Raw genomic sequence first — 25,910 nt, forward strand, 5'->3', positions numbered from 1 at the left:
GTCTGGGTCCAGGTCCTGAGCCCTGTGCATGGCTGTGCATGGTCCTTTTCTCCTGTGGGATCTGTGTATGGAGCTACACTGTGGCCTAGGTGTGAACCAGGTCTGGGTTCCGGGTCCTGAGCCCTGTGCATGGCTGTGCATGGTCCTGTTCTCCTGTGGGGTCTGTGTATGGAGCTACACTGTGGCCTAGGTGTGAACCAGGTCTGGGTTACAGGTCCTGAGCCCTGTGAACGGCTGTGCATGGTCCTGTTCTCCTGTAGGGTCTGTGTATGGAACTGTGCTATGGCCCAGGTGTGAACCAGGTCTGGGTCCAGGTCCTGAGCCCTGTGTATGGCTGTGCATGGTCCTGTTCTCATGTGGGGTGTGTGTATGGAGATATGCTGTGGCCTAGGTGTGAACCAGGTCTGGGTTCCAGGTCCTGAGCCCTGTGTATAGCTGTGCATGGTCCTGTTCTCCTGTAGGGTGTGTGTATGGAGCTACACTGTGTACTAGGTGTGAACCAGGCCTGGGTTCCAGGTCCTGAGCCCTGTACGTGGCTGTGCATGGTCCAGTTCTCCTGTGGGGTCTGTGTATGGAGATATGCTGTGGTCTAGGTGTGAAACAGGTCTGGATTCCAGGTCCTGAGCCCTATGTATGGCTGTGCATGGTCCTGTTCTCCTGTAGGGTCTGTGTATGGAGCTATGCTGTGGCCTAGGTGTGAACCAGGTCTGGATTCCAGGTCCTGAGCCCTGTATATGGCTGTGCATGGTCCTGTCCTCCTATGGGGTCTGCGTATGGAGCTACGCTGTGGTCTAGGTGTGAAACAGGTCTGGGTTCCAGGTCCTGAGCCATGTGCATGCCGGTGCATGGTCCAGTTCTCCTGTGGGGTGTGTGTATGGAGCTACGCTGTGGTCTAGGTGTGAACCAGGTCTAGGTCCAGGTCCTGAGCCCTGTGCATGGCTGTGCATGGTCCAGTTCTCTTGTGGGGTCTGTGTATGGAGATATGCTGTGGTCTAGGTGTGAAACAGGTCTGGGTTCCAGGTCCTGAGCCCTGTTCATGACTGTGCAAGTCCTGTTCTCCTGTGGGGTCCATGTATGGAGCTACATGTGGTCTAGGTGTGAACCAGGTCTGGGTTCCAGGTCCTGAGCCCTGTGTATGGCTGTGCATGGTCCAGTTCTCCTGTGGGGTCTGTGTGTAGAGCTACACTGTGTCCTAGGTGTGAACCACGTCTGGGTTCCAGGTCCTGAGCCCTATAAACGGCTGTGCATGGTCCTGTTCTCCTGTGGGGTCTGTGTATGGAGATATGCTGTGGCCTAAGTGAACCAGATCTGGATTCTAGTTCCTGAGCCCCGTGCATGGCTGTGCATGGTCCAGTTCTCCTGTGGGGTGTGTGTATGGAGCTACGCTGTGTCCTAGGTGTGAACCAGATCTGGATTCTAGTTCCTGAGCCCTGTACGTGGCTGTGCATGGTCCTGTTCTCCTGTGGGGTCTGTGTATGGAGATATGCTGTGGCCTAGGTGTGAACCAGGTCTGGGTTCCAGGTCCTGAGCCCTGTGCATGGCTGTGCATGGTCCAGTTCTCCTGTGGGGTCTGTGTTTGGAGATATGCTGTGTCCTAGGTGTGAACCAGGTCTGGGTCCAGGTCCTGAGCCCTGTGCATGGCTGTGCATGGTCCTGTTCTCCTGTGGGGTCTGTGTATGGAGCTATGCTGTGGCCTAGGTGTGAACTAGGTCTGGGTTCCAGGTCCTGAGCCCTGTGCATGGCTGTGCATGGTCCAGTTCTCCTGTGGGGTCTGTGTATGGAGCTATGCTGTGGCCTAGGTGTGAACTAGGTCTGGGTTCCAGGTCCTGAGCCCTGTGCATGGCTGTGCATGGTCCAGTTCTCCTGTGGGGTGTGTGTATGGAGCTACACTGTGTCCTAGGTGTGAACCAGGTCTGGGTTCCAGGTGCCGAGTCCTGTGCATGGCTGTTTGTGGCTCCAGTTCACATGTGGGTCCTTGTGCATGACTTCTGTTGACGTGTGGGTACCGTGTTTGGAGCAATATGCCTAAGTGTGAACCAGTTTGGGTGTCTCTTAATCTACTGTTAATCTCTCTTTGTTTTCTCAGATTTTAGAAATTATGATTGTTCTTCTTTTTATGATTTTTAAAGTCACAAACTCCTTATCTGAGTTTGTATATTCCGTGTGTGTCCCTCTTAAGGTCTGAAGTGACACTCTCATGTGAAGCTGGTGAGGGGAAAGCATGTCACACGTGACCGCGGTGATGGGCGGTGTGCATCCCATCCCTCTGCCTGCTCCTGCCTTTGCTGCCTGATAGTGGTTGTTTTTCATTTGCAGCCTTCTGAAGAGAGAAGGGAGGCTGCAGCGGGTAGGGTCCCCTCTGGGCAGGGGTGGTGGCAAAGGCTGCACCCACCCACCTACCTCAGTGCAGGAGAATCAGGGGCAGAGCTGGTCCTACCCAGGAAGGCCCCAGCGAGACCCCCATAACTCATGGTGCGGCATCAGCCCACGGTGAGGAGGTAGAGAGAGGCACAGAGAGCTGGGGCAGAGATGAAGGTCAGGGAGCCTCAGGGAAGGTGGGACCTCCGTCCACTCCAGCCTGCTGACTTTGCAGGTGGACACACGTGGGGGAGAGTCAAACCCCTCGACCACGGTGCCAGGATGACCGGAATTCCCAGTGGCCACTGCTGAAGTGCCGGCGTGGTGGACGCAGGCCTTGGCAGTCAGTCAGACAGCATTTAGAGCAATTGGCTTTTATCTAGTATCACTGACCTATGGGCTTTGAGGGACATTTCATAATCCAGACTAGAGCCACATTAAAAACGAGAGAATGAACGATCACGGTGAACTGGCTCCCTAGAGCGACGTGAGAAGGCTTCGTGGTCTGCTGCCACTTCAGGCAACAGCTTTTTCTCTCTCTCCTCTCGCCCAAGGCTGCCGTGGTGCCATCTGCCCAGACCCTCAGGATCACAGACTTCCGCTTCAGTGACTTCGAGCTGTCGGACCTGGAGACGGCCCTGTGCACGGTCCGGATGTTCACCGACCTCCGCCTCGTGCAGCGCTTCCAGATGAAGCATGAGGTGGGGCATCGGCCAGGGAGGCAGCGCTGGGCGCCAGCCTGGACGAAGGACTGCTGGGTTCCGAGAGGCCGTGTTGCCTCTGAGGCGTGGTCTTGCCGGGTTGCCCAGGCTGGCCTCAGTCTCCCGCTGCCCGGCCTCCCAAGTCACTGGGTTTCCTTGTGTTAAAAGAAAAGCCATTGTCCATCTAAAGACCCACAGGACGCACTGAGCACTGTCCAGCTCCAGGCTGAAGTCGAGGGAGTGTTCTAGATGTTGGAGCTGGATGCAGAAGGCTGGGTAGTGGACAGGTGGGGTTGCGAGCAGGGTAAGGAGCGGGGTGAGGGGCCTGGGAGCCGTCCAGAGGAGCTGGGCTCTCGTCCCCAGGAGGTCCGAGCCAGCGCTGTGCAAGGTGGTGGCTGACATACTACCAGTATATGAAGGAGGACAATCGTGAGTGTCCTTGTCTGCAGCCAGGGTCCAGGCACTGACGGGAGGCCAACCGTGCCCACAGGTCACCTGTGGGTGAGGCCGAGAGTGGTTGACCCCCTCACTCTGGCCTCCCAGAAGACTCGAGTCAGGACCTTCTCGTTCCCATTTGGAGATACCCAGGAATTGTTGGCCTTGTAGTGCTCTGTCCAGTGCCCGAGAACTAGTGTGGACAGAAGGCCCATAGGGGAATAACTCGGCCTGCAAGTCACTCACAGTTGGACACCCTGTCTCGGGTACCACTGGCCTCCCTGGAGAGAAGCCTTACTCTGTCTGTCAGTCTGCTATGGACGTGTCCACCCATGCCTGGAACAGGCCAGCTGGGGGCTGTGCCTGCTCTTGGGGCCCATGGCCAGAGAGGAAGTTGGGCAGACACAGCCAGGGTCCTGCATCAGGCCTATAGCTGGAGGTGTGAGCCCGTCCTTCTCCAAGTGAACCATACCTGTGACTCTGTAGGGGGAGAGCCGGATCCCATGTCACTGTGGGGAGGAGCCGGACCCCATGTCACTGTTGGGGGGATCAGGACCCCGAGTCACTGTGGTGGGAGAGCCGAACCCTACATCACTGTGGGGGGGCCCCGTGTCACTGTGGGGGGAGAGCTGCACCCCACGTCACTGTAGGGGGGGAATCGGACCTGGAAAACATCATGCTAAGTGAAAGAGGCCAGACTAGAAAGTCAAGAATTGAATGATGGCGGGGGTAGAGCCGGACCCCACGTTACTGCATGGGGGGAGAGCCGGACCCCACATCACTGGCAGGGGGTGAAGAGCCAGACCCCATGTCACTGTGTGGTGGCGGGGAGAGCCAGACCCCACGTCACTGGGGGCAGGGAGCCGGACCCCACAGGCCAGCCATGGGCTGTACCTGCTCTTGGGGCCCAGGAGATCCGGACTGTGGTCCGTAGACCCACTGGTCTTCCCTCCTGCTATGGAGCACCAGTCTCATGCTCTGACGCCAACTAAACCCAGAATAACAGGCTCAGCCCAGGCTCTGGGAGTGTGTTCAGTGCTCATGAACCCAGACTGTGGCACTTGCTCAGAGATGAGCTTCTTTCTCCATCTTTAAGCTACTTTTGCTGCTGTTGTTTTCCTGTGGACCCAGAGCTTTATTTTGCATATACAATCTTCAAAAGCCTGGTGCTTGGTAGCTAAGCAGTAACTTTGCCCGAGACGTATGCGTAGTTTGAAAGGTCAGAGATCTCATCAGTGTGTGTTGGGACTTGGAGCTCTCGTTTGTCCCTGGACATGCACTTGCCCCGCCCCACCCCACCCCAAGGCCTGGCACCTATGACCCTTGCAGATGTGCAGCACCTGAGCCCAGGAAGAGCCTGCTCTCCGAGGGAGAATCCCTACAGGTGTGGCTTCTCAGGCTCCCCTAATTGATGCCACAGGGTGGGATATCTTAGCAAGCAATCTACAGATTTAGTGCATCCCGGTCAAAATACCAGTGACATTCTTCACAGAAGTAGAAAAAACAGTCCTAAAATTCATTTGGAAGGATAAGAGAACCAGAGTAGCCAAAGCAGGCTGAGCAAGAAGAGCAGCACAGGAGGCGGCCCACCACCTGGCCTCGGGCTGTACCACAGGGGACCAGTGGAGAGAAGACCCGAGACACGCCACCGACTTAGAGCCGTCGGACACTCGACAGTCGCCAAAAACATGCACTGGAGAAAAGACAGCCTGTTTAACAAAAGGTGCTGGGCAAACCGGAAATCCATATGTAGAGGGATGGAACTAGATCCCCATCTCACCCTGCAGAAAAGTCAACTCAACGTGGATCAAAACCCTAGGAATTAGACCAGAAAATTTCTGATTGTCATAAGAAAGCACAGGTCAACTTCCTTAATAAGACTCCTAAAGCTCAAGAAATAACACCAAGAATTAATAAATAGGGGTGGCATCAGATTAAAAATCTTCTGCACAGTGAAGGAAATGAGCCCGAGGAGAGAGCCTATGGAATGGAGAAGATCTTTGTCAGCTACTCTTTCAACAGGAATTAATATCCAAAATACACAAAGAACTCAAAAAGCTTAACACCAAAAATATAGAGAGCCCACGCAATCGACAGGCAAATGAAGTGAGGCAGCATTTCTCAGAAGAAGGAGTTCCAATGGCCAACAAGTGTGTGAAGAATGTTCAACATCCCTAGCAATCATGGAAACGCAAACCAGAACTTCTGAGAGTTCATCTCACTCCTGCAAGACTGCAAACAGTAATAAACACCGGCAGGGTTGTGGGGGAAAGGTACACTCATCCATCGTTGGTGGGACAGCAAATTAATACAGCCACTTTGGAAAGCAGTGTGGAGATTCCTTAAAGGAAGGTCTTTATCTAGAAGATCTAAAGTCAGCATACTACCGTGATGTGGGCATACTGATGTTTATAGCAGCACAGTCACAGCGCCAAGTGGTGTAACTGGGCCAGGTGTCCATCAACAGAGGAATGGATAAAGGAAATGTGCATATTCACAGTGGAGTTTTACTCCGTTGTAAGGAAGAATGAAGTGATCTCTCACTGGTGAGTGGATGGACCTGATAAACATCATGTAAGTGAAAGAGGCCAGACTAGAAAGCCCAGGATTGGGTGATTTCTCTCACATACAGAAGTCACAGGAAACTAAGGAATTTTTAAAAGGGAAATATCATGAAAATAGAAGGGAGAGCAATAGAGGAAGGGGATTGGGGGAGAGAGGAGGGGAAGGACAGGGAGGCTGCAGAATGGAGCTGACCGCACTGTGCTGTGTACACTGTGAACGGATCCCAGGACTCCACTCTAAGTCCCTCTGTAATGGAGAGATACCTGAAATCACAGAAGGAGGGCCAGAGAGGAAGAGATCTGGGGGCAGGGAAGGGGAGGGGAGGGGAAGTACTGGGGACCTGGGAAATGAGCAGATTTTGTCCTGTGCACGTGTGAATGTGTCAGAATGCACCCCACTGTCACACACGCTGCGGTGCACTAACAACCAAGACGAGCCAGCCAGTGCTGCCGTGCCAAGGGTGCCTTTCTCCGTCCGCAGCGTTTTGCATCTGATGTCTAACTTGGATAGCCTGGTGGTTCCTGGGCTCCGGTTGGAACTGCCCCAGCTTGAGCCCTGGCCCCCCAGCAGGCCCTGGCCAGGAGCTTCCTCGTGCACAGGGTCGGGCATGGGGCCTGCCCCCTCATTGCCGAGGCTGGACTGAGCCTTCTGCAGTGCCTGTGCCGCAGCGTGCGGTGCTGGGCTGTTGTCACTCCTGTGCTGTCTCCACAGGTGCTGTGCAGGTGGGTCCTGAGTGTGAAGAAGAACTACCGGAAGCATGTGGCCTACCACAACTGGAGGCACGCCTTCAACACTGCCCAGTGCATGTTCGCTGCCCTGAGAGCCGGCAAGATCCAGGTGCGCATGGAGCCGCTCAGAGCCAGTGCCCGGGAGAGGGGCGGCAGGGTCTTCCAAGTCCTTTTAATGTGCACTAGTGGGGACTGGAATTAGCTACCTGCCACTTGGAGAGGACGCGTTTGTTGGAAAGCCTGGGATAACAAAACGCCTCGTGGCTCACTGTCACAGACAGTACGAGCGGCCACGCAGACCCTTAGGAAACCTCTTGTTATCCAGAATGCTTGTAGGAAAGCAATCATCGCCTGTGGCAGGCAGCGCTGGAGGGGTGAGAAAGTCCCACCTTCCGTGCTCCCCTCCGCCCCAGGCAGAGCAGCGCCCCCCAGAAGCCGCCCACGGCTAGTGGGCCTCTGGGGGACCCCGGGCTCTCCACTGCCTCCTCTGGAGCACTGAGGTGATTCCGAGGGCTACCTTGTAGAAAGGTCTGCTTCCTTCGACACTGACCAGGGACTGGAGGGAGACGTGCAGACGCAGTGCAGGCGATCGCTCTTCCCATCTCACCCCATCTCTGTTGAGATCCTATCCCAGCAGGGATCAGCAGTCGTCCTCCGGGTCCTGCATCCATCCCAGGCCTCCATTAGTTCAGACTCCTCACTCTGCTCTTTAATGAAGTCCGCAGCTGTTGTCTGTCTCAGCTTTCAGGGGTTCACACGGCTAGATCTGAAAGCAGGAGAGGCTGGGCCGCAGCGGTGGTGGAGCGCTGGCCCAGCACGGGCGTAGAAGTGACCGCTGACCTAGAGGCTGTGCAGGTGCTGGATGGCGTTTCCCTGCCGGGGCAAACGTTCATGAGACATAGGATACACTTAAGCAGAGGGTGCTCAGAAGCAGCGGTCTTTGCGTGTGCTTAGAAACCTGTTCCGTAGCACTGAGCGATTCCGCAGGAGGGCCTGCGCCATATCCAGCTCGCATCTGGGAGCCCCGAGGCTGTAAGGCAGACTCAGAAATGACCCACGTTTGGCTCGGGAACACAGTTTTACATCTTGAAAGCCAGGTTTTTCTCCCTGGCCGTCTGGTTTCTGCGGTCTGCTGGAGTTCCCATGCCCACATTTCTGAGTGGTGCCGCGGCTGACAGGCGAGGGAGACAGTCTGCAGGGAACTGAAGGAGGGAAAGTGGATTAAGGCTTGTCACAGGGTTCCCCAAACACACAGAGAGTGAACAGTCAGTGGCCTGGGGCTGGGGTGTGGCTCAGGGCTCAGCCCTTGGCTGGCTCTGGGGTCCTTCCCCAGAATCCCCCAAAGTGATATTTCCTCGGTGTGGACAGATCACTACTTTTGAGACTCCTTGGCTTCTGTTTGAGGGGCACTGTGGTGCCCTGCTGCAGGTGCCTGCACGCTGCTTCCCGCAGAGTGGGTCCTGGTGAAGCAGCGCAGCGCCCTCACCGCCTCTCTCCTCCCCGACACCCTCAGAACAAGCTGACCGACCTGGAGGTCCTGGCGCTGCTGATCGCCGCGCTCAGCCACGACCTGGATCACCGCGGCGTGAACAACTCCTACATACAGCGGTGAGCGGCCGCCCGGCCACACGGGAGCGTTCCCTGCCTTTGTGGGGCGTGTGTTTAAAGTTAAAGCCACAGAAAGAAGTGGATGGTGGGAGTCTCAGTTGAGCTCCTTCCATGCACGTGGGCTGTGTTTAGGGGAACGACCAAGGACAGCACTTGGCTGGCCAGCTCCCCAGGCCACAGGCTCGGGTGCTTCGGTGACGATGGTGTCTCATTGGCAGTGGCAGGAGCTGTGCCTCGGTGCATGCACTCCCGGCGTAGGAGCATCTCTAGAGAACTGCCCAGGCTGCTCGGGGGCAGCTTCCCCTGGAGCAGACAGGACAGTGTGGACATGTGCTTCCCTTGCCGCGCTCTGGACAAGGCTTCTGTGGGTCAGGGTCAGGGGAGGCACCTAGCACGGTTATGGGGAAGTAGGCCTCGTGGCCAGATCTGAGTTCCCAGTCCACTCCCCTGCACAGTCCCTCTGTGGCCTTGGCCAGGGAGCTGCAGATGGAGAAAATGCAGCCACCTCAGGGTGGCGTCACTGCACCCAGGCCAAGGGGAAGGCTGGGGCATGCTGTGCGAGTTCAGTAGCAGATGCTAGAGACGCTGAGTGGCACTGGAACCTGCCCCTGGTGGTCCTGAGGGAGGACCCTCGGCCTGGACCAGAGCTTCTGACCTCAAGGCTGTAAGCGAGTGGGGCGCCTGCCGCAGGCCCCATGGAGAGGCGGCATCACCCCTCAGCAGACGATGGAGCCTCTGTGACATTGTCATTTTCCTATAGCGACTTGGCTGAAAAGTCCACATCCTGATACAGAACCTCTCTCTACAAGTGTCCTTCAGTGGCACAGGAGTGAGCGTTCGGGAGTTCTGAGGGACCAGACGTCCTGCAGCTGGAGAAGGCTCTGCTCTCGGCCTTTCTCTGCGTGGCCCGAAAGCTTCCTGTGGAAAGAATCGCGTGACGTGCAGCCGTGTCCCGTGCTGACCCTCGGCAGGGAAAGATCCTGGGCTCCGGTCTGGTGTCACAGGCTGCTGGTCCCTCTTGAAAACCTGCCTTTTGGAGAACTGGAAGGGTGACAGGTCCTTTGTCCCCTGCACTTCATCCTGATTCCGACTTGAAGAGAAGTTATGAAAGGGAACAACGCGGACAAGAAAAGATTCCCAGCATAGTCAAGCCACAGGTGACGTCTCGGCAGCCTGACCTAAAGACCAGTGGGCACGAGCTGTGATGGACCCACCCCGCTGCAGAGCCCAGGGTCTTCTCGTCACGGGGCTGTTGGCACAGAGATGATGCCCTGCTGCTCTGCCTGACAGTGAGGAAAATACACTCAACTATTTTTTCTTTGTTTATATAAAAATAATTGCCAGATAAACATCTGGAGGAGCATCATCCTCTCTCTTAACAACAACAAAAAATCCTGGGAAAAAGTCGTAGGATGCTGAATGTTGCTCAGATCAGACTTGGGCCAAATGATAGCTTTCTTAAAAAGGTTAGAGTTTCAGAGACTTTCATCTCTTCCTGTGGTTTTTCAAAGAAGCAGCTAAGAATTTTCCAGGGTTTTCTCTTTCCTTCTAAGCAAACGGGCAATACTTAAAGCTGGGTCTTCCTCACGGGGGCTCCAGGGAGAAAAGCACCCTAAACATTCCCGTAGAGAGCCCTGTCTTCCGAGGGGTGTACCTTGGGCAGACCCCACTGAACGTCCCAACTCCTCAGTAGAGAAAGTCAGAGCGCCAGAGGCGCAGAGGCGCAGAGGGCCAGCAGGAGCTCCCGGCCGACAGGACCCAGTTGCTGGAGCCACCCCTCAGGAAGGCTCTCTGAGATAGGAGAGGCCTCCCAGGCAGCTGCCCAGGTCTCTGTCTGACACTGTGGCTCACCATCCGCGGCCAAGAGGTCAGCTGTGCGGGGTCTCGCAGGCGCCCGTGAACACGGGGACAGAGTCACTGCTCACGCCTGCTTCTCCCACGGCACGGGTGGATGAGGAAAGCGGCGTCTCGGGTGGAGGTGGGATCATCACTGTAAGAGCAGGCCGTGGGGGACCCAGGGGGAGGGGCAGACTCCACAAGAGGAAGCACAGCGTGGCCCTTGGGTTTCAGAGAGAAACGCCCGCAGTAGGACTGGAAGACCATCTTGCTGGGTTGACGGGATTCGGCTTTGGAGGGAGGAAATGACATGGGGCTGTAGAGTGTGGCACTTCCCCTGGAAGAAGGGCTGCAGACGTAGGTGTGGATTCCGTCTTTAGGCCATGGTCCAAGAAGTGGTGATGACCAGTACAGACAGCATTGAGTGAGTCCTGCCTGTGTAACACAGGGACCGTTGGGTGCTGGAGAGGGAGACTGGACCTGCCAGTGAGGCCACCTCCACTTCTGGAGGAGGGAGTGTCGGCCAGGACCAGTGAGGTCCAACTCCACTGTTAGAGGAGGGAGTGTGGGCCAGGACCAGTGAGGTCCAGCTCCACTGTTAGAGGAGGGAGTGTGGGCCAGGACCAGTGAGGTCTAGCTCCAAGCTGGAGGAGGGAGTGTGGGCCAGGACCAGTGAGGTCCACCTCCACTTCTGGAGGACGGAGTGTGGGCCAGGACCAGTGAGGTCCAGCTCCACTGCTGGAGGAGGGAGTGTGGGCCAGGACCAGTGAGGTCCAGTCCACTGTTAGAGGAGGGAGTGTTGGCCAGGACCAGTGAGGTCTAGCTCCAAGCTGGAGGAGGGAGTGTGGGCCAGGACCAGTGAGGTCCAGCTCCACTGCTGGAGGAGGGAGTGTGGGCCAGGACCAGTGAGGTCCAGCTCCACTGCTGGAGGAGGGAGTGTGGGCCAGGACCAGTGAGGTCCAGCTCCACTGCTGGAGGAGGGAGTGTCGGCCAGGACCAGTGAGGTCCAGCTCCACTGCTGGAGGAGGGAGTGTCGGCCAGGACCAGTGAGGTCCAGCTCCACTGCTGGAGGAGTGTCGGCCAGGACCAGTGAGGTCCAGCTCCACTGTTGGAGGAGGAGTGTCGGCCAGGACCAGTGAGGTCCAGCTCCACCGTTGGAGGAGGGAGTGTGGGCCAGGACCAGTGAGGTCCAGCTCCACCGCTGGAGGAGGGAGTGTGGGCCAGGACCAGTGAGGTCCAGCTCCACCGCTGGAGGAGGGAGTGTGGGCCAGGACCAGTGAGGTCCAGCTCCACTGCTGGAGGAGGGAGTGTGGGCCAGGACCAGTGTTCAAGTTAAAATTGAACCACTTGTCACCTGCATGAAGACAGGGGCGGGCCCTCTTGGAGGGTGGCACAGAGGGAGGTGGAAGGCACAGTCCCACAAGGAGTTGGCGTCCAGATTGGAGAGGAGTCCTGAGGACGCCACCAGCCCTGGAGATGGAGGTGCAGGAAGGGGCTGGCGTCCTGCCCTGCCTTTGGGACTGGACGGCCTCCAGGGGACCAAGGAGCGTGCAGGTGGGGTCACAAGCCCACCCTTGGAGCCTGTCTAGTGTGAGGGGCCCCTGCCAAGGCTGGGTCATGGCAGCCTGGAGACCCAGGTGTTAGTGAAGAGTCAGTCCAAACACGCCAAGGTCAGCGGCCACCATGGAGAGCCCACCCTGGGGAACTGGGGGCCTGTGACTCTGAAGGACTGAACGCTGCTGCCGCCTGCTCGGAACAGGGCCTGTGCCGGCTGACACCACGGGTCTTGGATGTCCCCTGGGCTGCCCTCGGCCATCTGTGTGGTCCACGACCTGCCTTGTGCCTTGGTGGGTGGGGGCAGCGGCCATCAGTCTGGGCCCCGCTGCCCCGAGGCTGCGGGGTGTGTCTATCCGTGACGTGAAGAGATGGGGAGTGCCAGCCAGGGCCAGGAGGTCGGAGGGTCAGATGGACGCCAGCTTAAAATAGGCGCAGAGAAGGGAGGCCGTGCAGACCCCAGGGCGTTGGTGTGCGGGACAGATGGCGGGAAAGGTGGCGGGAGAGGTCTGGGCCCTGAGTGAGGAGCGTGTCTGGCCGCCAGTGCTGGTGGTCCTGGGGAGGGGCAGGGTGGCCTTCCGAGGGCTCTCGCTGCCTGCTGTTTCAAAGGCTTCCTGTTTCTGCACACGTCCTGACAGCGCTCTCAGAGCTGGACCCGTGGCTGGCCCGGCAGGCTGAGTGCCACAGCTCTGAGCTCAGGGAATGGACCCCGGCCCGCGTGGTTTTCTAGGTCCTCCTGGGCACCAGCGTCTGCCGGAGTGGGAGGCCGCAGGGTACGAGGCCTGGCTTTCTGAGCATGGCTGTGAGCCGGCAGCGTGGGCCCTGCCTCCCTCCTGTGGCTCAGGAGGCTGTGCTCTGAGATGTAAGGCGAGCACGCCTGCACCTGTCCACTCCCCGAGGGGAAGCACCCTGTCTGCATCTGACGAAGTGATGCCCGCTGACGTTCCAGCTTGCTGTGTCGGGGCCCTGACTGCCTTTGCCAGCCCAGGCAGCCCGTGGAGGCCACGTGGAGCACCGAGGCGCTGGTCAGAGTGATACAGGGCAGGAGATGCACTCGGATCCCCTCTCTGCCATGTGCGTCCACCCAAGCAGGTTCTGAACCTCCATCACCAGAGCACGTACCTGGATGCCCGTCTTGCAGCGATCTCTGCCTGGTTTCCCTGCAGGCACGGCCTGGGACGGTGGAGTGCACAAGGCCTGCAGCCTCCCTGGCTTAGGCTCCTGGAAGCCCCCTGGGCCTCCTAGCTCACCAGGTGGCCCAGGCATCTTCTCCTTCCGGCAATGCCTGCTCCTCTTTCCCCTTGCCGAGGACCAGTCTCTCCTGAGCACGAGGTGCAGGAGTGAGCATGGGCGAGGCAGGCGGGCTCTGGGCCTGGCGCTCCCACCTCACAGTCCTTCGGCCTGGAGCACCTTCTGAAGCCTCCACAAATCACCTGCTGGTCAGAGAACCGCAGGGAGTGGCAACTAGCCAGGGGCCTCGGACACCTGCCAGCACTCACGGGCCCTTCCTGCAGCCGGGAGCAGAGGTGGTGGGGCTGCGCAGGGCCAGAGGCGAGCACTGGATGCAGGCAGTGCGCCCTGTGCAGCCTGGCTGTCTCCCGCCTGCTGAACTGGGCACTGCCATGCCTCTCGGCTCAACCCGGGCACCACTGGGTCAACTCAGAGAGCTGGCGACGTCGGGCACTGCAGGAACCAGGAACCAACTGACTCAGCCGCCTGCTTCCCTCCAGGGGGCCGAGCCTGGGCAGCCCCCTGGGCAGCTCGGTCCAGTGACAGGCCCCTGAATCCCACCTCATCGGTGCTGGGAACATCGACCCCCGCCTGAGCGTGACTGCAAAGGCAAAGCTAACCTGTGAACTGGTTCAGAGTCTAAGTCAGATGCAGTTTTAAAATTGAAAACTGTAAGGTGTGCGATAATATTTATGTGTAACAGGTGTTTTCCTACCCCTGGGGCGGCTCTCCCTTCCTGTCCCCACACTGCCGGTCCACTCTGCTAAAACACCAACACTGCTCACACTCAGAACAGGCAGGTTCTCCTGCTCCCAGAGGTGGCTGCTCACCCAGAGGGCGGAGGGCGGGCGGGCTTGGCTGCTGGGTGAGGCCGTCTGCTGAGCTCAGCCACACTGAGGACGCGGCCTCTCCTCTCTCCACGCCCACAGGACAGAGCACCCGCTGGCCCAGCTGTACTGCCACTCCATCATGGAGCACCACCACTTCGACCAGTGCCTGATGATCCTCAACAGCCCGGTGAGTCCCCCTCTGCGGCTCCCGCCTGCTGCTCCCACCTGCAGCGCTAAGCCTGAACACGCGCCCTTCTCTTTTGGGTAGCAACAGGAACCAGATCCGCGGAGACCTCGCAGCGCCTCTGCCAACCAGAGCCGTCTCCACGTTGCCCCGTAGGTTGCGGGGCTGCGTTGGCCGCCCCGTGGGAATGGCTCTGTGGCTTCTGCAGCCTGGGGTTTGCTTTTGGAGTCACAGCTCTCCTCTCCCACTGTGGCGCTGGGCGTTGGCTTGGCCTGGCGCACACTGAGCACTGCTGTGCCACCAAGAAGCACACAGCCTTCTCTTCACTAAAACCTCTAATGCTACCATGTTGTCAAGGAAGGGTGCTGTTGGACGGCCAGGGTGCCTGGACCGCTGTCCATGTGCGCAGACGTAGGCCGTGCACAGAACCTCCCTGCCTAAGGGCAGTAAGGCAGGAGAGGAGCGCCAGGGCATTTGAGGGGGCGTTTGCCGAGCGCAGGCCTCGTGCCTCCGTGCCATCTCTGTCTGCTCGTGTGACCCGGGTGACAGAGGGAAGTCCTGACTACTGTGCTGACAAGCACTGGCATGGGTGACCCCAAAGCATACACATCACCTCGTCTGTGGGTGGGCCCTGGGCTAGTGCCTTTCTGAGCCTGGGGACAATACTCAGAGTCCAAGGCGATCTCTGTCCCTCCTTTGTAAGTTAAAGTCCTCCAGCTCCCTTAGGTCCCACCATGCCGTCCCTGGTTCTCAATGGAGAGGCCACATGGCCGGTGCCGGGGAGTTGGGAGCTGGACGTGAAGGCTCAGGCTCCCCCTTCCTGCATGGTGGCTTCCCTCTTGCTCCCGTGAGCTGCTGCCAGCGCCTTCCTCACCCACACCTGCCTGCAGGCCTCTCCAGACTTGGAGAGCAGGCGTCGGAGGGCCGGGTGCTCTCAGCCCTGTTCTGGTAGGAAGCCCCTGTGCCAGGAGCCGGGGAGCCCCGTGGAGCGCTTCCCTCGGGGCAATGCGTGCTCCCCACAGAGCACCCCCGAGTGGGAGCCAGACAGCCTGGCCCTTAGACTCCCCCTGTCAGGGAGGTGTCCAGACGCAGGTCCTGGCCCGTCCCCTCACCTGCAGGACCTTGCACAGGACCTGCTGGCTGTCACTTGAGGTGTGAGGACCTGCTCCCACTCCTCATGACCCTGGTGTCATGGAGGTGAAGATTCACGCAGCCTGCTCCAGCCTCCGCAGAACGTCCCATAGGTGGCCTCGTGGGGGGTGTGGCCAGGGCCTGTGACTGTCACGGCTTGGTCCCTGTGTCACTGCAGTGTACTATAGGAGCAGTTCTTACACAAGTTGTCGGGGCTCCGATGAGCCAGAACTGTGGGTGCTGGATTTTGAGTTCAGCAGGGAAGGAAGGCCCCCGCCCCGTCTCCTGGGGGCAGGGTCTGTTTTAAGAATGTCAAGCAGGCACCCCAGGAGGTGCTGGCCTTGCTCCACGCTGGCGGTCACCTGGGTCCTGGCCTGCCTGGCTTCGCCTCAGCGCCCACCTTCTCATTTCCACTGCTGGTTCCTCACTCTCACATCTCAGGGGCACTGGGGACCTGCTCGGCCAGAGGTCTGGCCTGGGCCTGGTGCTGTGCAGGGGTCTCTCCTGACCCTGCTTTCCCCGTAAGTGTGCGATTTCCAGTGTGCAGCTTTTCAAACCAAGACTCTGCAGAAATGTGTGTGTGGTGTCGTGTGGAAAGGCCTTGCTGTCCTCCTGGCAGCTCTGCCATCCGCGTGTTGGAAGTCCTTCTTTTACTGGACAGTGCAGGTCACGGTGTGTTGGCACACGTGGAATCGGCTGTCCGTGTGTCGGCCTGCACAGCGAGGCCTGCTGTGTAGTTCGTCTTTTAACGTGATGTACAGAAGTTGCAGCCTCTGCTTGGGAAGGAAAACTAAGAATGTAGCGCTAAAGACGCCTCCGGTTGTGCTTGAGGTTGTTTTCTCTTGAATACGAGCATCTCCGCTTGGCTCAGAATCTAAAATGACTCAGTGTTTAGAGGACCTCTACGTCCGTGGCTGAGTGACGCGTTTCGTCATTGATTCAGCCATGCCACTGCTGCAGTGCTTCGGCTCCTCCAGCCCGCGCACTCTGGCCCCCGCCTGGACGGCCGGCGGGTGCCTGGTCCCCACCGCAAGCCCTCTGCCTCCTGGCCTCGTTCCCAGGCCTCTGGGCTCTTGTTGGCGCTGATTAACGAGACACATCTGACTCCGTTCACAGATGTTCTGGGCGCCTTCTGTGTGTCTGCGCTGTGCGTTCTACTCCGTCTGACACTAGAGAGCCACCAAGGTGTGTGGATTCACCTGAGGATCCTTCTGGGCTTATCACAGAAGCCACAGGGCCGTGACCCGGATCGTCAGTTTGACCCTCGCAGCTCCGCTCCTGACACCCCTTCACTTCTCAGTTTTACCTGCTGTTAGATTGTAGCCCAAAACCTGCCAGAAGGAAGAGTAGGTGGCCAGGAGATGTTCTGTCTGTGCTCAGGCCTGGGGAACAAGTGGCATGTCACCCAGGGTGGCGGGGAAGAGCAGACGGTGCCATCTCCCGCGCCGCTCGGGGCAGGTGACCGGAGCTGTGTTCCAGATGTCGCAGATGGCTCCCCGCAGCGTCTCTGGACGCAGTGCTAGTGATGCTTCTCTTTTCTCTGTCAAGGGCAATCAGATTCTCAGCGGCCTCTCCGTTGAAGAATACAAGGCCGCGCTGAAGGTGATCAAGCAAGCCATCCTGGCCACAGACCTGGCGCTGTACATCAAGTGAGTCTCAGGAGACCCCTCCGAGGCAGGTCTTGCAGGCTTCCTGCACCAGGCCCAGGTCTGGGCAGTCCTCAGACCCCTGGCAGCGCTGACCCTCAGGTGGGCGGGGAGTTTTAATTGTAGCAGCCCGTTGCTCACTGGGAGCTAAAACTCACAGAACACATGGCTGTTTCCCTTCTTCATCTCCCGTGGTGTCTCTGAAGCCATGATCGCCCAGATCTCTGACTCAAGGTCATTCCTGCTGAAGGTTCCTGGGCCTATGGCCTTCCCCCTTTACCACACCCGACTCACTCCATCCGCACCTCCTTCCTGCCACCATCCAACCCCGGGGGCAGGAAGAGCTGCCAGAGCCAAAACAGCAGCTCAGGGTTCTTTTTATTTGATTTTGGCACAAGAAGGGGACATTCACGTACAACTTTGAGACTGTGAAGGTGGCGTTTGTGATTGTGCACCTGCCCAGCAAGGCACTTCTCCGAGAGCCCGACAGTCGGGGGTTCCCAACTCGCAGGGAGAGTGCTGGTGCTCTGGGAGATGGGGAGTGGGGGTCACCCAATTTCCCAGGAGCACAGCCTGTCCTCTGCACGAGGGTCCTTGGGCCAGTTTGAGCCACTGTTAGGGGAAGCAGAGCAAACAGCACAAACACCCAGCCACCTACGCCAGATGTCCACTGTCGAGGCCCCAGCAGCACCCACAACACCTGCTGCGCGAGGGTGGACACTGAGTTAAGGAGAACAGAAGGAAACACAGTAAACTTCCCGTCAAGTAACTGCTGAGTAAGGACTGCCACATGACCAGGCACTTGAGAACGACCTGTGACCTCACAGCCTGCCCAGGCCTTCTGGGCCTCGTGGGTCTCACCTGACCAGAAGAAACCTGCCTGACTTTGGTTCTCAGCAGGATGGTCAGTGCCGTCCCACGGGCGTTCCTTTCCCTGGGTCTGTCTCCAGCTGGACCTTGAGCACTGTGCCGAGTAGTTCTTCAGATACTCAGCAGTGGTGGGCCCAAAGCAGCTCCACCCGCTGACCCTGCCAGCTCCTGGGATGAGCACACTAACTTACCAGGCCTTCCTTGGCTTCCAGAGCCTTGCGCTCTATTTCACAATGTGTAGGAACACGGTAGACAGAGCTAACCTGAACCTCTAGGTCTCATTAGGTCCCGACCTTAAAATGCCTTAGATCTCACTTGATGTCACACTTTTTACTCACTTTTTTATTAAAATATTCCAGAATTGAAATGACTGCTCTTTGTGGTTAAAAACCAGGTGAAGTTTAACCTTCCACCAAAACCACGCGAGCAGAGGGAAAGTGGGGAATCAAGTCTTTTCAGATGGTGGTCTCCTGGGCCATAGGAGGGAAGGTGTATCCATGACCCTCTAGGTCACGGGGGACAGCAGGGGACCTCATAACTGCCTAATGTTTTCTGTATTTCAAGGAGGCGAGGGGAATTTTTTGAACTCATAAGAAAGAACCAATTCAACCTGGAAGACCCTCATCAGAAGGAGTTGTTTCTGTGAGTCATTCTCCCGCCATCTGTGGAGGCCTCGGTGCTGGCTGGCCTTGGTGATTGTGGTCCTCGGTGGCTTGAATACCCCTGGTGCACTGGCTTTCTGTGGTGGATTGAGTGCCATCTTCTGCCTGGTGTGGGTAGGCAAGAGGTGTTTCAGGTTGGCATGTTCTGCAGTGAGCTCCCTGCACCCTGCCATTCCTAGAGGGACAGGGGGGTGTTCTGCAGTGAGCTCCCCGCACCCTGCCATTCCTAGAGGGACAGGGGGGTGTTCTGCAGTGAGCTCCCCGCACCCTGCCACTCCTAGAGGGACAGAGGGGTGTTCTGCAGTGAGCTCCCTGCACCCTGCGAGGCCTAGAGGGACAGGGGGGTGTTCTGCAGTGAGCTCCCCGCACCCTGCCACTCCTAGAGGGACAGAGGGGTGTTCTGCAGTGAGCTCCCCACACCCTGCCATTCCCAGAGGGACAGAGGGGTGTTCTGCAGTGAGCTCCCCGCACCCTGCCATTCCTAGAGGGACAGGGGGGTGTTCTGCAGTGAGCTCCCTGCACCCTGCCATTCCTAGAGGGACAGAGGGGTGCTCTTCAGTGAGCTCCCCGCACCCTGCCATTCCTAGAGGGACAGGGGGGTGTTCTGCAGTGAGCTCCCTGCACCCTGCCATTCCTAGAGGGACAGAGGGGTGCTCTTCAGTGAGCTCCCCGCACCCTGCCATTCCTAGAGGGACAGGGGGGTGTTCTGCAGTGAGCTCCCTGCACCCTGCCATTCCTAGAGGGACAGGGGGGTGTTCTGCAGTGAGCTCCCTGCACCCTGCCATTCCTAGAGGGACAGAGGGGTGCTCTTCAGTGAGCTCCCCGCACCCTGCCATTCCTAGAGGGACAGGGGGGTGTTCTGCAGTGAGCTCCCTGCACCCTGCCATTCCTAGAGGGACAGAGGGGTGCTCTGCAGTGAGCTCCCCGCACCCTGCCATTCCTAGAGGGACAGGGGGGTGTTCTGCAGTGAGCTCCCTGCACCCTGCCATTCCTAGAGGGACAGAGGGGTGCTCTTCAGTGACCTCCCTGCACCTTGCCATTCCTAGAGGGACAGGGGGGTGTTCTGCAGTGAGCTCCCTGCACCCTGCGAGGCCTAGAGGGACAGGGGGGTGTTCTGCAGTGAGCTCCCTGCACCCTGCGAGGCCTAGAGGGACAGAGGGGTGCTCTTCAGTGACCTCCCTGCACCTTGCCATTCCTAGAGGGACAGGGGGGTGTTCTACAGTGAGCTCCCTGCACCCTGCCATTCCTAGAGGGACAGAGGGGTGCTCTGCAGTGAGCTCCCTGCACCCTGCCATTCCTAGAGAGACAGGGGGGTGCTCTTCAGTGAGCTCCCTGCACCTTGCCATTCCTAGAGGGACAGGGGGGTGTTCTACAGTGAGCTCCCTGCACCCTGCCATTCCTAGAGGGACAGAGGGGTGCTCTGCAGTGAGCTCCCTGCACCCTGCGAGGCCTAGAGGGACAGAGGGGTGTTCTGCAGTGACCTCCCTGCACCCTGCGAGGCCTAGAGGGACAGAGGGGTGCTCTGCAGTGAGCTCCCTGCACCCTGCCATTCCTAGAGGGACAGAGGGGTGTTCTGCAGTGAGCTCCCTGCACCCTGCCATTCCTAGAGGGACAGGGGGGTGCTCTGCAGTGAGCTCCCTGCACCCTGCCATTCCTAGAGGGACAGGGGGGTGTTCTGCAGTGAGCTCCCTGCACCCTGCCATTCCTAGAGGGACAGAGGGGTGTTCTGCAGTGAGCTCCCTGCACCCTGCCATTCCTAGAGGGACAGAGGGGTGCTCTGCAGTGAGCTCCCTGCACCCTGCCATTCCTAGAGGGACAGAGGGGTGCTCTGCAGTGAGCTCCCTGCACCCTGCCATTCCTAGAGGGACAGGGGGGTGCTCTTCAGTGAGCTCCCTGCACCTTGCCACTCCTAGAGGGACAGAGGGGTGCTCTGCAGTGAGCTCCCTGCACCCTGCCATTCCTAGAGGGACAGGGGTGTGCTCTGCAGTGAGCTCCCTGCACCCTGCCATTCCTAGAGGGACAGAGGGGTGCTCTGCAGTGAGCTCCCTGCACCCTGCGAGGCCTAGAGGGACAGAGGGGTGTTCTGCAGTGAGCTCCCTGCACCCTGCCATTCCTAGAGGGACAGGGGGGTGCTCTGCAGTGAGCTCCCTGCACCCTGCGAGGCCTAGAGGGACAGAGGGGTGTTCTGCAGTGACCTCCCTGCACCCTGCGAGGCCTAGAGGGACAGAGGGGTGCTCTGCAGTGAGCTCCCTGCACCCTGCCATTCCTAGAGGGACAGAGGGGTGCTCTGCAGTGAGCTCCCTGCACCCTGCGAGGCCTAGAGGGACAGAGGGGTGTTCTGCAGTGAGCTCCCTGCACCCTGCCATTCCTAGAGGGACAGAGGGGTGCTCTGCAGTGAGCTCCCTGCACCCTGCCATTCCTAGAGGGACAGAGGGGTGTTCTGCAGTGAGCTCCCTGCACCCTGCCATTCCTAGAGGGACAGAGGGGTGCTCTGCAGTGAGCTCCCTGCACCCTGCGAGGCCTAGAGGGACAGGGGGGTGTTCTGCAGTGAGCTCCCTGCACCCCGCCATTCCTAGAGGGACAGAGGGGTGCTCTGCAGTGAGCTCCCTGCACCCTGCCATTCCTAGAGGGACAGGGGGGTGTTCTGCAGTGAGCTCCCTGCACCCTGCCACTCCTAGAGGGACAGAGGGGTGTTCTGCAGTGAGCTCCCTGCACCCTGCGAGGCCTAGAGGGACAGGGGGGTGTTCTACAGTGAGCTCCCTGCACCCTGCCATTCCTAGAGGGACAGAGGGGTGCTCTGCAGTGAGCTCCCTGCACCCTGCCATTCCTAGAGAGACAGGGGGGTGCTCTTCAGTGAGCTCCCTGCACCTTGCCATTCCTAGAGGGACAGGGGGGTGTTCTACAGTGAGCTCCCTGCACCCTGCCATTCCTAGAGGGACAGAGGGGTGCTCTGCAGTGAGCTCCCTGCACCCTGCGAGGCCTAGAGGGACAGAGGGGTGTTCTGCAGTGACCTCCCTGCACCCTGCGAGGCCTAGAGGGACAGAGGGGTGCTCTGCAGTGAGCTCCCTGCACCCTGCCATTCCTAGAGGGACAGAGGGGTGTTCTGCAGTGAGCTCCCTGCACCCTGCCATTCCTAGAGGGACAGGGGGGTGCTCTGCAGTGAGCTCCCTGCACCCTGCCATTCCTAGAGGGACAGGGGGGTGTTCTGCAGTGAGCTCCCTGCACCCTGCCATTCCTAGAGGGACAGAGGGGTGTTCTGCAGTGACCTCCCTGCACCCTGCGAGGCCTAGAGGGACAGAGGGGTGCTCTGCAGTGAGCTCCCTGCACCCTGCCATTCCTAGAGGGACAGAGGGGTGCTCTGCAGTGAGCTCCCTGCACCCTGCGAGGCCTAGAGGGACAGAGGGGTGTTCTGCAGTGAGCTCCCTGCACCCTGCCATTCCTAGAGGGACAGAGGGGTGCTCTGCAGTGAGCTCCCTGCACCCTGCCATTCCTAGAGGGACAGAGGGGTGTTCTGCAGTGAGCTCCCTGCACCCTGCCATTCCTAGAGGGACAGAGGGGTGCTCTGCAGTGAGCTCCCTGCACCCTGCGAGGCCTAGAGGGACAGGGGGGTGTTCTGCAGTGAGCTCCCTGCACCCCGCCATTCCTAGAGGGACAGAGGGGTGCTCTGCAGTGAGCTCCCTGCACCCTGCCATTCCTAGAGGGACAGGGGGGTGTTCTGCAGTGAGCTCCCTGCACCCTGCCACTCCTAGAGGGACAGAGGGGTGTTCTGCAGTGAGCTCCCTGCACCCTGCGAGGCCTAGAGGGACAGGGGGGTGTTCTGCAGTGAGCTCCCCGCACCCTGCCACTCCTAGAGGGACAGAGGGGTGCTCTGCAGTGAGCTCCCCGCACCCTGCCATTCCCAGAGGGACAGAGGGGTGCTCTGCAGTGAGCTCCCCGCACCCTGCGAGGCCTAGAGGGACAGAGGGGTGCTCTTCAGTGACCTCCCTGCACCTTGCCATTCCTAGAGGGACAGGGGGGTGTTCTGCAGTGAGCTCCCTGCACCCTGCGAGGCCTAGAGGGACAGAGGGGTGTTCTGCAGTGAGCTCCCCGCACCCTGCCACTCCTAGAGGGACAGAGGGGTGCTCTGCAGTGAGCTCCCTGCACCCTGCCATTCCTAGAGGGACAGAGGGGTGCTCTTCAGTGAGCTCCCCGCACCCTGCCATTCCTAGAGGGACAGAGGGGTGTTCTGCAGTGAGCTCCCTGCACCCTGCCATTCCTAGAGGGACAGAGGGGTGTTCTGCAGTGAGCTCCCTGCACCCTGCCACTCCTAGAGGGACAGAGGGGTGTTCTGCAGTGACCTCCCTGCACCCTGCGAGGCCTAGAGGGACAGAGGGGTGCTCTGCAGTGAGCTCCCCACACCCTGCCATTCCCAGAGGGACAGAGGGGTGCTCTGCAGTGAGCTCCCTGCACCCTGCGAGGCCTAGAGGGACAGAGGGGTGCTCTTCAGTGACCTCCCTGCACCTTGCCATTCCTAGAGGGACAGGGGGGTGTTCTGCAGTGAGCTCCCTGCACCCTGCGAGGCCTAGAGGGACAGGGGGGTGTTCTGCAGTGAGCTCCCTGCACCCTGCGAGGCCTAGAGGGACAGAGGGGTGCTCTTCAGTGACCTCCCTGCACCTTGCCATTCCTAGAGGGACAGGGGGGTGTTCTACAGTGAGCTCCCTGCACCCTGCCATTCCTAGAGGGACAGAGGGGTGCTCTGCAGTGAGCTCCCTGCACCCTGCCATTCCTAGAGGGACAGGGGGGTGCTCTTCAGTGAGCTCCCTGCACCTTGCCATTCCTAGAGGGACAGGGGGGTGTTCTACAGTGAGCTCCCTGCACCCTGCCATTCCTAGAGGGACAGAGGGGTGCTCTGCAGTGACCTCCCTGCACCCTGCCATTCCTAGAGGGACAGGGGGGTGCTCTGCAGTGAGCTCCCTGCACCCTGCGAGGCCTAGAGGGACAGAGGAGCCTTGCACTGTGGGTGGTTGCTGCAGGAGAAGGCTTTGCCCGTCCAGCAGCAAGCATGGGAACACTCTGGACACAGCGGTGTTCTCATGGTCACTAGAGCTCTCTTCCAGGGGCTGCATGATGGTGGGCCTGAGAGCTCGTCTCCTGCCCCTCCGCCTGCCAGGTGGGGCCTGTCTGTCAGAGGCTGTGTGTGGCTGAGCATGCTCAGGGCAGCCACAAGGAGCCAGGGAATTAGGACCACCTGACTCATGATAGAGAACTTGCTGTCACTCTTGGCGGGTAACCATTGGAAGCGCTGTCCTTATGCTGCCACCGAGGGTAGCTGCCTGGTGGAGGCGGTGGCAGTAACTGGCAAGCTCTCTGCAGAGGTGGACCCCTTCTCTCTGTGCCCCTGGGGCTGACGGGGCAGGGAGGATGGACGCAGCGTCTAGGGCTGAGACCCAGCACGGCCAGCTTCCATGTGAGCCCTGCTCTGCCGTTCCTGGGGGAGGGCCTTGAGTGGCCTCTGTGTGCTGGGTGCAGGGTCGAGTTCATGTGAAGGGAAACAGGAGTCTGTCTCTTGCCTTGCAGAGCAATGCTGATGACGGCCTGCGATCTTTCTGCAATCACGAAACCCTGGCCCATCCAGCAACGGGTACGTGGCTTAGTGGTGATGAAGAGTAACTGAAATGTCAGCACCGGGGCAGCCGGTTCCTGAGGCCGTCTTGGCAGCCGTGCTCCGGCCTGCTTCCCTGGCTCCGGCACTGTTAAAGCCGATGACTGAGCAGGGAAGCCTGTCATTTGCAGGAGATTCACTTGTACTTGGTATCTGATAGGTCAGGAAAGAGCATCTAGTTAACGCATAGCCAAGCCAGCTCCTGGGAAGGCTTAGTCTCAGCACTATTTGGGCTCACTTGGGGATTTTTTTAGCACATCCTTTTAATAATATCGAAAATTAGAAGGAAAGTAATTTTCTTAGGTTGGCTTACTAGGCTACTCTCTGCTCTAAGTGGGCTTAGCAAGTGGAGTGTCCACGTTCCTGGGGCTGGTAGACGTGGGAGTGCTGAACGGATGTCAGGAAGGACCGGCCAGGAGCTCCTTCCTCGGGAGACCTGACTGCCTTGCTCTTTCTCAGGGGTGGAGGAGGCTCAGGGAAACCACTGGGATGCAGAGCTGTCTGCGTAGTGGCTCAGTCCCTCGGGGTGTGCAGTCTTGGTGCCCCAGGGAAGGTGTGGACTTTCTGTGTGTCCAGCCCAGCTGCCGGTCATGGGCACAGCAGCCCAGGCTCATGCAGTGAAGCCTGCTGAGAAGAGAGATGAAATCCCCTCCACGTGAGGAGGCCGGCAGGCCCTGGCACTCAGGCGGTGGTCACGACCTCCCTGCCCTTGTGAGATGGGACTGTAGGCCTGTTTCCAAACAGGAGGGAAGTGGAAGACGGGGTCTGTCTTCTGCATGAAACTACCTAGTGTTTCGTTTTAGGAAAAAAAATAAGAAAGGAAATTTGTTTTTATAAAATATAAAGAAAAACTATTGGGAGCTACCAGAGAGAAGGCTGGGGAGGAGGCTGATGTACTCAGAGAGGCCCGCGGAGAGCACCCTCCACCTGCCTTGGGCCTCCTCAGCTACGCCCTGGACCTGCGTGCCGTCTGTCCAGTGGAGCTGGTTTTGAGGGCTGGATGGCAGTGCCGGCCTGGTCCATGGTGTGGGCGGTCTGCAGGGTGGAGCTGGCCTGGAGCTGGCCAGCAGCTCTGCCGACTGCGGCGGCCCTTCCCGACTCCTTCGTTCTCGGAGCTAAGCCCGCAACCCTGTGAATGCCGTGACTGTCGGCAGAAACCTCCACCACGTCAGAACCAGGGGACAAGAACACGAGGGCACACCCACAGAGATGGCATGGCACGTGTCGGGATTACCAAACTGACACTGCCTTAAAGAATAAATCGTGATTCACCCCCAGAGAGAAAAAAAGTGAGACTTTGTGTTGGAGCAAGTAGCCACTGGAATTAAATAAGCAAAAGTAATAAAGAATCATAAGAATTACAAATAAAGAAGTAAACTATCTCCACTTGCAGGTAAAACTATATCTGGCAAGCCCAAAATAAACAGTGGGCAGGCTAAATGAGCAAATCAGTTATAAGATAAAGTAGAAGAGAAGCCTCTGTGACGGGAAAGAGTAAATAAAAGTATTAAATACCTAAGGATAGACAAAACATGCAAAAACTATATGAAAGAAATTAGAAAACATTTTGTGTTGCTAAAGCAGAAGATGAGATTGATATAAATGAGAAGGTGTAGCATGTTCTTAAGAGAAAAAAATCAGTAGAAACGTATCGTTTCTCTCTCTTTAAGCCAATTTACAGATTTTAGGCTATTAAATTTTTGTTCTCAAGCTAGAAAAAAATGATTTTAAAATTTATTTAGGAGGGAGTAAAAAGCAAAAAGACACCCAAAATTTCTGAAAAGGTGAAGCAATGAGGTGTTGGTGTTCTGATATGGAAACAATACTACAAAGTCTATAATCACAAGTGGTTTGGGTGGCAGATCAGCAGAACACAGGAGAACCGTAGATGGTCCAGAATTGCACAGTGTTCACTGTATAACAAATAACAC

General features: G+C 58.3%; 1 protein-coding gene across 4 annotated transcripts in view; it reads left to right on the forward strand.

The window, feature by feature from the left end:
- The window catches only part of Pde5a (phosphodiesterase 5A), a 92,377-nt gene that overhangs the window by 57,360 nt on the left and 9,107 nt on the right, over positions 1 to 25,910 (forward strand). For 3 of the 4 annotated variants that reach the window (XM_027952323.2, XM_071614757.1, XM_071614756.1), the window contains exons 12-18: positions 2,913 to 3,059; positions 6,771 to 6,896; positions 8,301 to 8,395; positions 13,945 to 14,032; positions 16,709 to 16,809; positions 18,241 to 18,318; positions 23,895 to 23,958. In XM_027952323.2, the coding sequence (XP_027808124.2) occupies positions 2,913 to 3,059; positions 6,771 to 6,896; positions 8,301 to 8,395; positions 13,945 to 14,032; positions 16,709 to 16,809; positions 18,241 to 18,318; positions 23,895 to 23,958 (699 nt within the window). The remainder of the gene's footprint in view (positions 1 to 2,912; positions 3,060 to 6,770; positions 6,897 to 8,300; positions 8,396 to 13,944; positions 14,033 to 16,708; positions 16,810 to 18,240; positions 18,319 to 23,894; positions 23,959 to 25,910) is intronic. The other variant, XM_071614759.1, reaches the window with a different exon arrangement.

This window comes from Marmota flaviventris, chromosome 7, assembly GCF_047511675.1.
Source record: "Marmota flaviventris isolate mMarFla1 chromosome 7, mMarFla1.hap1, whole genome shotgun sequence".
NCBI lineage: Eukaryota > Metazoa > Chordata > Mammalia > Rodentia > Sciuridae > Marmota > Marmota flaviventris.